Consider the following 14,188-nt stretch of genomic DNA (forward strand, 5'->3'; position numbering starts at 1 on the left):
GGTGGGCTGGGGAGAGGGCATTGAAGTGGGGAGAGGTGGGCAGGGGCTGGGCTGGGCAGTGCCCGGAACAGGGCAACAGCAGCACCAGGGAGCGGTGGCAGCATTTAGGGGAGGGCTCTCAGTAGGGCTTGGTGCTGCAGAGCCAGGGCTGCGCAAAGGGAGCCCAGAGCTGCAGAGGCAGGGGAGAGGAGGCCGCTCTGGACCCTTGCTGGCCTGGGCAGAGCAGGAAGAGGTCCCAGGGCATTCATCCCCTCACCATGGCCTGCCAGGACCTGCAAGGCAGACATGGAGCATCCAGGGCCAGGCTCTGCACTGTGGTCGCAAGTCCTGCGTGCCCTCCTCCTGGCATGCTCCATGTGGTGGCGGCAGCAGAGGGGACCCCCAGACAGCCCTTTAATGGGACACTGCCAACCACATAACTGCGGCCCTCTCCAGTGTCCTCCTTGCTGCTCTCTGATGCACACCAGGACCTCCCCATGCATGCCAGCCAGCACATCTGCTGAGTGCCTGTGCAGCTGCTGCAGGGTCAGGGAACTCAGCATGGCCCTTGCAGCCCCCTGCCCTGGGCCTGCCTCTCCACTTGGCCTCAGCCCCGGCCTTGTCTCTGCTGGCAGGAGGGCTCTTGGCATGTGCTCCCTGGCCTCCCCTCACCTCCACAGAGCTGCTGCCCACTCAGGCTGCTGGCACAAACGTGTCCTCACAAGCAGCACCACCCCTTGGGCTGCTTCTCCTGGCCTCCCCCACCCCACTGCCTTGACTCCTTGTCTCTGCTGGGTCCCCTCCTTGTCATCCAAATGTGTCCCTTGGCTGTCAGCTCCCTCTCCCCTGCCCCACTGGATGGTAAAGATGGGGTGGGACATATTACCATGGAGTGTGGAAGTATTTTGTAATCTGCAGTGGTGATGGCACAAAAAGACACTTCCTTCACCAGTGATCTACATCCTTCTTCAGGTGAATTTTCAGGATCTCTATTCATCACAGGAGAAGAAATACTGATGGTCACCAGCACTTGCATTTCATTTCTTTCTCCATCATGGTGTACTCCCTCATCTTCCAGACACTTCCACCCCTCTTGAATAAACAATCCCTTTTGAATGTCCCCTTTCCAGATGCCTGTCTGGACCTATGCACTTCCCATGGTTCTCCTGCTTCTTCCTCCCCTTACTCTTTGATCATTCAGACTACTCTCACTCACCCAGTTGCTGCTTTGAGATTCATTGATTTCAAGCTTCCCCATCAATTAGCAGTCTGCCTAATTGTTTCTGTAGCAAGCTCCTCATCTTTTATCACTGAATTAACATCATACAGAATAATAGTAATCTTAATACCTAGAATTTCCTATCAGTCAGTATAACATACTGACTAATAATTTACAGTCATGCTTTTGGGAAGATAAATCTGACTGGAGACATGTAAGATGAGGAGCTTGCTTTGCTGTTTAGAAAATTGTTCCTTGTTTATTCCTGCCTGTTTTATAATAAGGAAAAACTCTTCTGTGTGCAGCCAGGTCTCTAAGGAAAGCAGGTGGGAGCTGATGCAAAGGGGTTTTAACATCCAGCTGCAGACTTCAGTGCAGAAGTGTGGAGTAAAAAAAAGTGATGCAAGCGCCAGGTGGCCAGTGAAAGAAATGTCAGGGTTGGGGTGGTGAGGAGCAAGGTTGTCCGTACATTGTCAGGCCTCAAAAGGCTGCTTTCCCTCCCTACGGATGTCTCCATTGGAGAAGCCCTGGATTAATATCAATTGAAGAAAGATGCTCAAAACTGAAATGCAATAAAATTCACTCTTTAAAATGAGAGGAGACATTTATTGGGTGCTTCTTGAAATCTTCCTCCTTAACTACAGCGTGAAAGCTCCCCAAGTAGTTGTCCTAATCTTGAAGACTTGAATAAAACTATGGAAGACATGGTTCTTTAGTTGTTTCTGCATTTTAATGAGTTCCATGGTGGATTTTGGTGCTCAGTCTGTGAACATCAGGTAATGAGAGGAGAATGATGAAATTGCTTGAGAAAGTAAAGTCAGAAGGAAAAGTTGAAGTGACTTGGAGTGTTAATGGGCCCCACTGAGGGCCGTTACCAAGAGATTCTCCTCAGGGCCTTGTTAGGGCAGATAATTGGAGGCCATGATTACAGATAGGCAAAGCACTGTGCTGAGAAAAGTCTGGGTTTGCTGTGCTGAAGTAAAAGGGCCAGGTCCTGACTCCAGCCACTAGAAGGGAATGTTCTGCACCCCCATGTCTGGCTCTGGGCTCTTGCTGGGGTCTGTGGGATATGGTGGGCAGTGTGATGCCTCAAGAAGAACAATGGTATGACACCTCCCTGCCTCTGAACAGGGTCTCAAGAAAGCAATAAGCCCCCTTGCAATGACTATATTTCATCTCCTCAGAAGCTCTATCCAAGGGGACAAAAAAGTCAGGGCTGCTGGGGCCTTCTCTTCTTGACAGCACCCACCTTCTTGTCCTCTCTAAACTTTCCTATGCTGCCCCACATTTTGTCCTATTTCCTGGAAGACTGCAGACACCCATCTATGTTCACCACCTTGCTCTCATCCTGGCATTTCTGTGGTTTCACCAATGTCTCGTCAACCCTCACCAGCTGTTCCTTCAAACACAAAGCCATGGTCTGATCAAAGACACTCTTTGGGTGACCTCTAGCACCACAGCACAACTCTTTGACAGACGTTTTGTCTTCTTCATGACCAGTGCCAACCTTCCAAGGTGCACTTTCTAGCAGGTTTTCCTACTTTCTAGCAGGCTTCCTACTACCAAAGAAAGCTCCATCAGTGTGGAAACCACTCCTGAAGTAGGCATCGCAACCTGTCATCCTTCTTGCAGTCTGTCAACTAACCAGACAGAAGTCACCTCACCATGATCTTCCAAGCCATGGTCCGGCTGCTGACCTTACAGACTTTTCTGTAGACACACCCAAACCTTGTGCCTGCTGCTGTCCAGTCATGGACTCAAGCAGAAGGGACAGGACAACCCATATGTGGGCCTTCTTTCTGTCTGGGTCCTCCTGGGTATGTAGGCAGAGGGGATCCCACAGTCAGCATGCCAACCAGGTACCTTCTGCTGGTCTACCAGGACCACTGGCAGATGTCAGCTGAAAACTACAGTTCCCGGGTTTCAGCTGAAAACCACTAGTTCCCAGGTTTCTGTGTGACCTGTTAGCTGCTTCAGACAGAAGTGACCTCACAGTCCCTTTCTGTGACACGTTCCTGCTGCTGCCCTATCAACTGCAGAGACAGAAGTGACCTCACATCCCCTTTCACAGGCAAATTCCTCCTGCTTGTTCGGGAGATCCTGAGGTAGAGCTGAGCTCATCAGAGCATTCCCACCCATCTCCTCCTTGTGGCCTACAAGCTGATCAAATCCATGGCCCCTCATGTTCATCTTTGAATGCATGTGACTGCATAGCAATCTCACGGTTCCTGACCTGCCCCAAGGGAACAAGAACCTATGTTAAGGGTTAGGAAAAGGGTTAAAGGTGAGAAGGTTAATGCACAGGAAGACAGGCTTTGGATGATAGTTGTTCATGAATGGCATTAGGGAGTATGGCGAACCTTTCTGGGTGAGAGATTAAGCAGATGTTTAGTGGGAGGGTTTGGTGTTCTGCTTGTGGTGTCAGGTCTGTGGTTAGGGTATGGGCAAGCTCTTTGTTTGAGGGTTTTGTTTAGGTCTGCAAGAAGACTAGGGTTAAATAGAGTATTTTAATGCTAGTGTTAATTGCAGGGATGAGGGTGAGCAAGAGAGGAAAGGTAATGGAAAGGGGTTATGGACTAATTTTGGCTTCAAGGTATATTGTGGTCAAAAATTAGAGCAGTGGATTCCTGTCAGGGTGTGGAGTGACATTTAGATTTAGGTATTAATGTAAGAGGTTAATATAGGGTAAGGGCCTTACATGGCTGTTTTAAGTCAGCTTTAAGGTGGACTCGACTTTACATGAATATACTTACCTCTCCAAAATTGTTAGCTTCTGCTATCCAAGCTCTTCTTTCCTCCCCCAAATCTCACATCTCTCCTGGCCAGGCTCCTCCTGCCTTCCCCTTAAAGAAGTTTTTGCCAATATCCAACCTAAACCTCCTCTAGTGCAACTTTAGCCTATTCCCCCTTGTCCTATAAAAGGGCACATGGGAGAATAGACGAATGCTCACCTTGCTACAGCCTCCTTTAAAGTACCTATAGAGAGATATATGGTCGCCCCTGAGCCTCCTCTTCTCCAGGCTGAACAAGCCCAGCTCCCTCAGCCGCTCCTCGTAGGACTTGTTCTCCAGGCCCCTCACCAGCTTCGTCACCCTTCTCTGGACTCGTTCGAGCACCTCCACGTCCTTCTTGTAGTGAGGGGCCCAAAACTGAACACAGTACTCGAGGTGCGGCCTCACCAGAGCTGAGTACAGGGGGACGATCACTTCCCTAGACCTGCTGGCCACACTGTTTCTTATACAAGCCAGGATGCCGTTGGCCTTCTTGGCCACCTGAGCACACTGCTGGCTCATATTCAGCCGACTATCAACCATCACTCCCAGGTCCTTCTCTGCCAGGCAGCTTTCTAACCACTCATCTCCCAGCCTGTAGCTCTGCTTGGGGTTATTGCGCCCCAGGTGCAGGACCTGGCACTTGGCCTTGTTGAACTTCATGCAGTTGGCCTTAGCCCATGCATCCAGCCTATCCAGATACTCCTGCAGAGCCTTCCAAGTGCTGCGTGATGACACTCAAGAAAACCTGTTCCATGAGCTTCCCTGGTACTGAAGTCAAACTAACAGGCCCATCGTTTCCTGGGTCCACCCTCCAACCCTCATTGTAGATGGGTGTCACATTTGCTGGACACCAGTTGACAGGGACCTCCCCGGGTAGCCAGGACTGTTGATAAATGATGGAAAGTGTCTTGGTCAGCTCTTCCACCAGTTCTCTGAGTATCCTCATGTGGATCCCATCTAGCCCTTCTGACTTGTGTACATCTAAGTGCTGTAGCAGGTCTCCAACCATGTCCTCATGGATTATGAAGGCCACATTCTGTTCCCCATCCCTTCCACCAATCAGGGGGATGGGTACCTGGACAACAACTGGTCTTGCCGCTAAAGACTGAGGCAAAGAAGGTACTAAGCACCTCAGCCTTTTCCTCATCTCTTGTCACTAAGTTTCCTCCTGTATCCGGTAAAGGATGGAGATTCTCTTTAGTCCTCCTTTTTGTGTTTCTGTATTTATAAAAACATTTTGTTATCTTGAAGAGCAGTAGCAAGAGTGAGCTCCAGATGTAAGCTTTGGTCTTTCTAATTTTGTCCCTGCAGATCCTGACAAGGTCCTTATAGCCCTCCTGAGTGGCCTGCCCTCTTTTCCAAAGGTCCTAAACTTTCTTTTTCTTCCTAAGCTCTAGCCACAACTCTCTGTTCAGCTCTCTGTTCTTCCATACTGGCTGGACTTTGGGCATGTGGGGATGGAAAGTCTGCTCCTGAGCCTGTAAGATTTCCTTCTTGAAGAGAGTCCAGCCTTTCTGGACTCGTCTGCCCTTCAGAACTGCCTCCCAAGAGACTCTGCCAACCAGTGTCCTGAACAGCTCGAAGTCTGCTTGTAGAATGCCTCATCTGTCTCCTCATCCTGGTTTGGCAGTCGATAAAATATCCCCACCAGGATGCCTGCCTTGTTGGCTTTCCCTCTGACCGTGACCCATAGGGACTCAACAATATCATTCCCAGATTGAAGTTCTGCAACATCAAAACGCTCTCTAATATAGAGAGCCACACCACCACCCCTTCTGTTCTGTCTGTCTCTTCTGAAGAGCCCATAACCATTCATTGCAGCACTCCAGTCATGGGAGTGGTCCCACCACGTTCCAGTGATGGCAACCAGGTCACAGCATGCCTTTTATTTCTTTTATTTCTTTGCTATTGAGTAATGGCTACAGTTATATTATATTGTACCTGCAATAATAAAATCTCTGTTTATGGCCCAGAGGAATTAGGCACTTCAAATGTCACTCAGATGTCACTCTGCCATCTCCAATATCACCTGGTGTCTGCCTCTGAACAGCTCCCTTTTGGTCTCTTTCTCCATTCAAAGTGCTGGGAGCTGAGACAAGCAGCTTACATGCTGCCTGGTTTGTACCCACCTGAACCAAGGCAAGAGGAATCCCAACTCCTGTGAGCATCTGTGAGGCATGGGAGAGGAAGATAAGCCCCCTTCTAGCCTCTGAACTGCAAACAAAATATGAGATGCCTGGTTTGACTCAGCAGAAACCCTTCCCTTAGCAGGGGGAGGGAAATCCTTGGGTGGGTGTTCTGCCCAAAACCAGGACATGGAAAGGTGATCCTTGGACATCATACCTATTCTGAAATGAGGAAGGAAAGTGGTCCCTCTTCAGTAGAGGGAAGGAACATAAATGATTACTTTAGTGTTTTTCAAAGCTGATTCCCCTGGAGGCCCAGGGAATTATCAAGCGCTCCCTGTGCTGCTGAGCTGGGCCAGGCTCATGGGCCCAAGGGGAGCTCCTGGCAAGCGGGCAGCGCTGCAGGGAGACAGCTCTGCCCAGGAGCAGCTCCTCTGCACAGCACAGCAGCAGGGCTGGGGGCACTGCCTGCAGGGGACAAGGGCAGTGAGAGAAGGGAGGGAGATGTTAAAGGCAGTGTGGAGGGGGGATGCTGAGAGCTGACTGCAAGAGAAATCTTCACAGCCCTGAACAGGGTAAGTCTCTGGCTTCAGGGCAGTGCAGCTGTTGTTCCTGGTGCCATCTCCAGATTTGCTAGCAATTCCCACAGCCTATGGGATCTTTCAGGAGGACTCTCAGAGTTTCTTTGGATAGGAGAAGAATGAGAAGTTCCAGAGTAGGGATTACTTTTCAAAGCTGTCACAGGGATAGGGGATGATGGTTTCTTCTTTTGGGGCTGGCTGCAGGCTTCGCAGCCGGGGTGCAGGCAGGGGTGTCCAGGGCTGTGGTGCAGAGCAGGGTCCCTGCTGTGCCCCAGGGGCTGTGTGCCGGGGCAGGGCATCTGCCGCCTGCCAGGCTCAGCACTCAGCCTTCCCAGGGAACTGCCCAGGATACTGCGGGGAGAACCTATCGGTTTAAGGAGTCCCTCAAGCAAGGCAGAGCAGGGTCCTGCTGGTGCCCAGAGGCTGCTTGCTGGGGCAGGCTGCTCACAGTTCCATAGCACCCTTAGGGGCATCTCTGGGGGACATTCTTGACAGGGAAAATCAACATCTGCAGTATCTGAAGGGAAGGCACTCTTTGGGTTCTCTAGTCTCGCTTTCCTACTTTGAAGGGCAACCAGAGGGATGATAATGGAGTTGTCAGGTTTGTGTCAGAGACTGAAGCTCACAGACCATTACACTGATCTGCAGGTCTTTGAGGAAGCTCACAATTTCACTCCACACCCTTTAGCCTATGGGCAGCACCAACACCACATTCACTGTTTCCTGAAAGACTATTGGATGTCCTGTTCAGCACCTGCAAACAGGGAAATGTCTCTGGCCAGTGGGCACCAGAGATCCGTCTCTGGTACACTTTACATGATACTGTAAAGCAGTATGGATTCCTCCTGAAAACACATAAATATGCCTCATCACCAAGGCATGCTTGGACAGAAAAAATACAGAGATCACAGTGAAGAGGCAGTGAGTCTTTTTGAGGAGGTTTCAGTGGTACATGGTGGAAGTTTTCTTCAGAGAAGTCTCTCTAACATGTCTCTGTCTTTTCCTCCAAAGGACAGGCAACCAGGCCCTGAGGAAGCAAATGTCCAACAGCAGCTTCCCCACAGAGTTCCTCCTCTTGGCATTTGCAGAAACACGCGAGCTGCAGCTCCTGCACTTCGGGCTCTTCCTGGGCATCTACCTGGCTGCCCTCCTGGGCAACGGCCTCATCCTCACCGCTGTAACTTGCAATAACTGCCTCCACACCCCCATGTACTTCTTCCTCCTCAACCTCTCCCTCATCAACATGGGCACTATTACCACCACTGTTCCCAAAGCCATGGCCGACTCCCTCTGGGACACCAGGACCATTTCCTATACAGGTTGTGCCACCCAGGTCTTTATATTTACTGTCTTTATCACAGCGGAAATTTACCTACTCACGATCATGGCCTATGACCGCTACATTGCCATCTGCAAACCCCTGCACTATGGGACAATAATGACCAGCAGGACTTGTGTCAACATGGCAGCAGCTGCCTGGGACAGTACTTTTCTCTATGCTGTGCTGCACACTGCCAATACCTTTACACTGCCCCTCTGCCAAGGTAATGTCCTGGACCAGTTCTTCTGTGAGATTCCCCAGATCCTCAAGCTCTCCTGCTCACATGCCTACCTCAGAGAAGTTGGGCTTCTTATGCTGAGTGTATTAATAGCATTTGGGTGTTTTGTTTTCCTTGTGCTGTCCTACGTGCAGATCTTCAGGGCTGTGCTGAGGATGTGCGCAGAGCAGGGCCAGCACAAAGCCTTTTCCACATGCCTCCCTCACCTTGCCGTGGTCTCCCTATTCATCAGCACTGTCTTTTTTGCCTACTTGAAGCCCCCTTTCACATCTTCCTCCTGTCTTAATCTTCTGCTGGCAGTTCTGTACTCGGTGGTGCCTCCAGCAGTGAACCCCCTCATCTACAGCATGAGGAACATGGAGCTGAAGGAAGCAGTATGGAAAGTGATGACTGGATGCTTTTCAGAAGCAACATACTTCCTGTCTTCTGCAGATCACTCATAACGTAACACATTTCTGGCCCAGATGTTATTTTTTCTCTGTTTATTGATTTATTTATATATTATTTTTTTCTTTTCTTTGCATTCTTTGTGATAAAGTTATTAATAAAGAAATATGATTGTTCGTCACCTTCCATTTCAGTGTCTATCTGTTTCATGTGACTCAGAGACTTGGTGTAAAGAACGATGCAGGCTTTCTGAATCTTTTAATAAAAGGAACGTCCCTACAGTGACTTGTTCTCCTGAGATCCTTCTTTTGAGACCACTGTGGAGCTGCAGGGGCACTTGGCTGTGTGCAGAGGTGGCGGGAAAAAGGGTCCTGGCAGAGCAGCAATGCCTGGGAGCCAAGCAGCTTGGTCTTTCCCGAGCTGTTCTCCTTCACTTCCCTTCTAAACCCTTGTGTTGCTGTGAGGATGATTGCTCTCACCGTGCTGCTGTGGGGCAGTCCAGTGTCTACGGGCAGGGACAGGCCAGGGGCACTTCTCTAGCACAGCTGGCTCTGCACCAGCATCTCCAGCATAAAAGGGGATCTGCTGAGGGCAGTGCCTGAAGGCTCAGCTCTTCTCCCAAAGGTGCAGTCATGGATATTACTAAGGAATAGACTTGAGTGATTCTCCTTACTTTGTTTCTCTGTGGGCACATGAGGGTGAGATCTGAGTCCCAGGATCAGCATTAAGGTAGTGATGGATGATTCTGCTCTTGCTTGTTGGTTTCCAGCACCCATAGAGATTGCTGGGCTGGGAAGATAACAGGGAGATTTGGAGAGCTGGGGAGGGGATAGGCTGGGCTGGCCTCTGGGCAGAGACAGAGAGGACCAGCAGAACAGGGGACAGCCTGGCAGATGATGCCCCAGGGCACTGGTCCCAGAGCAGTTCCTCGCAACCACCTTTCCCAGCTCTAGGTTCTAGCCACAGAGTAGAGCGAGACAACCACTTCCCTTGAGCGTCTGGCAATGCTGTTCTTAATGCACCCAAGGATGCAGTTGGCCCTCCTGGCAACCAAGGGACACTGCTGGCTCTTGGTCAGATTGCTGTTGATCAAAATCCCCAGATCCTTTTCTGTGGAGCTGCTTTCCAGCATCTTGTCCCCAAGTTGGTACATATAACCAGAGTTGCCCCTTCCCAGGTGCAGAATCCGACACTTGCTCTTCTTAAACTTCATGTGGTTGGTGATTGCACAGCTCTCTAAATTGTCCAGATCTTTCTTCAAGGCCTCACCATCCTCAATAGAGTCAACAGCTCCACCCAATTTGGTGTCATTCCTGAACATGCTCAAAAAACTTCAAGTCCTTCATCCAAATCATTTATTAAAAAAATGAAGACGACTGGTCATAAAATGGAGTCCTGTGGAACCCCACTAGTGACTGGCCACCAGCCTGATATAACCTCATTTGCAAGAACCTTCTGGGCCTGACCCATTGGCCAATTGTTCACCCATCTTATTACATTTTTCTCTAACTGTATTCTGGTCATTTTGTCCAGAAGGTTACTGTGAGACACAGTAGTGAAATTTGTACTGAAATCCAGGAAGATTACATTGACTGGATTCCTTTAGTCAATTAGCTTGGTGACCTTGTGGAAAAGGAAATTAGGTTTATTAGTTATGAGCTTCCCCTAGTGAACCCATATTGGCTCTGACCAATGACTTCATTGTCCTTTATGTGTTTTTCAATAGCTCCTAGAACAATCTTCTCCACAATTTTACCAGGCACTGAAGTGAGAACCTGAGGGATTGTGCAGGGCATCCCCTGCACCCACTGCTCTTGGGGTGGGCTGGCCTCCTGAGCACAACAGCTCCTTGTAGCCCTGTGGATGCTGGCTGTGAGGTCACTTCTGTCCCAGCACATGGCTGGCCAACAGCAGGGAGGCAGAGCCTCTGAGGTCACAAAGGCCCTCAGAAAGCTGCCCCCAACAGGGTGACGTATATTGCGAGGACAGGGGAAAGCTGGGAGAATTAAGGTGGGAAATCTGGTGGAGACAAGAGGGTCTTGGCTAAGAGAAAGGAAAGATCTGGAAGAGGTGAGAGGGGTTCAGGTAAGGCTGTGAGCTGCAACACTTACTAGGAAAACATCCAGGCCAAGCCCTGGCAATATTTCTAAGCAGTAACTGTAAGCCTGTGTTGGGTCTGTCTGAGCTGGAGTCACCTTTTCCCTGCAGCAGCCCACACAGTGCTGTACTCTGCACTCGTAGCTGGAACAGCACTGATATCACTCCAGTGTTGTGTCTATTGCTGCATAGTGCTGGCACAGCATCAGGACTCCTTCCAAGCCCCCAAGAGCCAGCAGACTGGGGGTGGGCAAGTGATGGGGAGGGGACATTGCCGGGGCAGCTGACCTAAACCAACCAAAGGGATATTCCATAACACCTGATGTCACACTCAGCAATAAAAGGGGGGGCTCTCGTGGGGGAGGGGGCTGTTCCTCCTGAACAACCACTACGCGTTTGGGGCCCTGCTTCTCAGGACGTGGCCGAACACCGCTCGCTGATGGGAAGTAGAGAATAATTTTTCCTCTCTCTGTGCTTCCGCGTGGACTGATTGCTTCTTTTGTCTCTGTTTTTTTCCTCCCATTCCCTTTCCCTTTAATTAAACCTTTCTTGTCTCAAACCTCGAGTTCTCTGTGTTGTATTTTCTCCCCCTTCCTCTTTGAGGAGAGGGGGAGTGAGAGAGCGGTTGTGGTGGAGCTCAGCTGCCCACCTGAGTAAAACCACCACAAAGCCCTACCCCTACATCTAAATGCTATCCCTCTCTCTGCAAGGAATCCACTACTCTTACCCCAACCTCAAACCTCACCTGGCGTGGGTTAGCCAAGTCCCAAATCCATAAGGCATTACCATACACTCTTAGCTCAATTCTCACCCTATTCCTCAGCCTTTCATCCTTAGCACTGAACTCCATGACATGATTCCTCAACAGAGCCCTGAAGAAAATCCCAACAAATAACATAGTCTCTACACTACACACAGACTAGAAGCCAACGCAGTAAACACAGGCCTCCCTCTAATACTCTGCCCAACCACTAACCCTGGAAGGCAAGATCTAATTCCTAAAGCCTAACCTGAACACCTAATCCCCAAATCCTGCATTCCTGTGGTCTAGACACCTAACTGAAGCAGTTTGACCTTATGGGGCTGGGCAGGGCTTGAGAGGTCCTGCAGCAATCACTTGGTCTTGGAGGAAGCAGGTGAGGTGACATGGATGTGGTCAGGTCATAGGACTCAAAGAGGAGATGGGTGGGGATGCTCTGCTGAGGTCAGCTGTGTCTCAGGCTCTCAGGAGGCAGCAGGAGGCCCATGGCTGTGCAGGTGGGTGTTGGGGCACATTCTCAAAGCTTGTTTGACTATTACTTAAACTCCACAGGCTGGAAATACCGCACTGAGAACTTTGGGAATCTTTCCAGCCCAGAGCAGGGTTAGCACATGCCCTGAGCCAAGCTACAGTATCTCTGCAGAGGCCCCTTGGTCCTGGAATGCCCAAGGCGTGTGTCACCCAATGTGTCCTGTAGGGAAATGCACAGGTGTGCAGAGGTGGCCTGTGGTAGTGCAGTCCCTGTTGCTCTGGGATGTGTGTGGGTGTGTTGGGTTTTGTACAAACACCTGGGCTGGTTTCTAACCTCCCACATAAGCACAAGTGTGAAATAGCTCAACCCCTGCCAAAACCCTCCTTGTTTGATCTCATCCATGGAGGGCAGAGCCAAAAAAACTCAGAGCAGTTCTCCCAGGGTTTGCCTCTGCTAGAAGGCCTTGATGTGCCTTGCCATTGCCTGCTCATGGGTCTGCTGCTGCTTGTCTGGGCTCTGTTTTTACTTTGTGGGTGGGAGGTTGTATTGGACTTCCATGGAAAGGGTTTTGTAGCAGGGGGCAGCTGCAGGGCTGGTGTCTGTGAGGAGAGTCCAGAAGCTGCCCCTTCTTAGAGAAGAGCCACTTCCAGCTGGCTCCAAAAGGGACATGCTGCTGGCCAAACTCAGCCAATGAGTAATGCTGTTTGTACATCTATGAGAGCTTTTTAAAGAAAGGGGTTGAAAATGACATGAGGGAATAGCTGGGAGAGAAGATTGAGAAACTGTGAGAGAAAACAACCCTGCAGACACCAAGGTCAGTGAAGAAAGAGGGTGAGGTGGTGCTCCAGGTACTGGAGAAGTTCTCCATGAGACCTGTGGTGCACCATGTTGGAGCAGATCTCCACACTGCAGCTGATGGAAGACCCCATGTGGGAGCAGGTGGATGTGGCCTGAAGGAGGCTGCAGCCCTTGGAGGGCCCCTGCAAGAGAAAACTCTGTGTCAGAACTGTGGAGAGGAGCCCAGCTCTAGACAGCCCCTCATGATAGGGACTTTCTTTTGAGGAGAAACTTATATCAGCCATTTGACAGATGCTGCACAGGTAAAGACATGACTCAGGATGGCATCACCCTTCAAGAAGGAATTACCTTTGGGATTCCCTCAAAGGATAGAATTCCTGTCTGTGTCACAGCTTGAGTCACTGCACTGTGAATGCTGACCGAGGTCCCACCGTGACAGATGCAACCTCATGCTTCCCCGCAGCCACCCCTCCAGTATTCCTGAACTACCACTGACAATGCAGACTCAAGCAAACAGAGACAAAAGGGAATGCAAGAATGCCAGTGCTGTACAAACTCAACAACAATGATACATGCTAGCAAGTAACTGGAACATGAGCTGAGAACCAGCTCATCACAAGCACCAAATTCATGCTTACTTGGTTTGAAAGGACTGAGCACAGGGCATCACAAAAAGCCTAATAGGAGCTACATCTTCTCAGTGTGGACTCAGCAGCAGCAGCCCTGCAGAATGACAACCCATCCGTCTGCTCATGGCTTGGACAGGTGTACAGTTTGCTGGCTGAAGAACTGTCTGGATGGCCATGCTCAAAGAGTCTGAGTGAAGAGAGATCAATCCAGTTGGTGGATGGTCATGGGTGGTATTCCCCAGGCCTCTGTACTGGGTCCAGCTTTGTTTACTATTTTGATGGATGATCTGACTGAGAGGATCAAGTGCACCCTTAGTACATTTGCAGATGATAACAAGTTAGTTGGGACAGTTGATCTTCTTGAGGAAGGAAAGCTTTTCAGAGGCATCTGGAAAGGCTAGATTGATGGACTGAGTCCAATCACATGACATTCAACAATGCTTCTGCACTTGGATCATAACAACCCCATGCAGTAGCATTGGCTTGGGGAAGAGTGGCTGGAAAGCTGTCCAGAAGAAAAGCACCTGGGGATGTTGGTCAACAGCCAGCTGAACATGAGCAGCCACCAACCATCATGGACAGGGACACTATCATCTTTCAATAGATCATCTGTGCTTATGAGGTCACTGTCAGATGAAGATCTGATAGACCATGAGCAGGCCCATGGCAGGTGAATGTTCTTGCGATGCCAGTGGTGCCTGAGTAGCTGACAGGCCGAGAGCAAACATGGCCTGTGCTAGATGCTGGGAGGACCCTGGTGCCTGAGAAGCCAGGAGGCCAGGAATAAGCACATGGCTTGTGTAGGTC

General features: G+C 50.1%; 2 protein-coding genes across 2 annotated transcripts in view; one reads left to right on the forward strand and one right to left on the reverse strand.

Moving 5' to 3' along the window:
- The window catches only part of LOC311216457 (antigen WC1.1-like), a gene marked incomplete at both ends in the record, with an annotated part of 568,360 nt that overhangs the window by 177,739 nt on the left and 376,433 nt on the right, over nt 1–14,188 (reverse strand). The window lies entirely within an intron of this gene.
- LOC311216629 (olfactory receptor 14A16-like) lies at nt 7,719–8,681 on the forward strand (the record flags this gene model as incomplete). The annotated part of the gene is made up of 1 exon (XM_084298161.1): nt 7,719–8,681. One exon carries the CDS (start codon nt 7,719–7,721, stop codon nt 8,679–8,681), a length of 963 nt encoding a protein of 320 aa, XP_084154287.1.

This window comes from Netta rufina (assembly GCF_964035555.1).
Source record: "Netta rufina genome assembly, chromosome: 18".
In the NCBI taxonomy this organism is placed as follows: domain Eukaryota; kingdom Metazoa; phylum Chordata; class Aves; order Anseriformes; family Anatidae; genus Netta; species Netta rufina.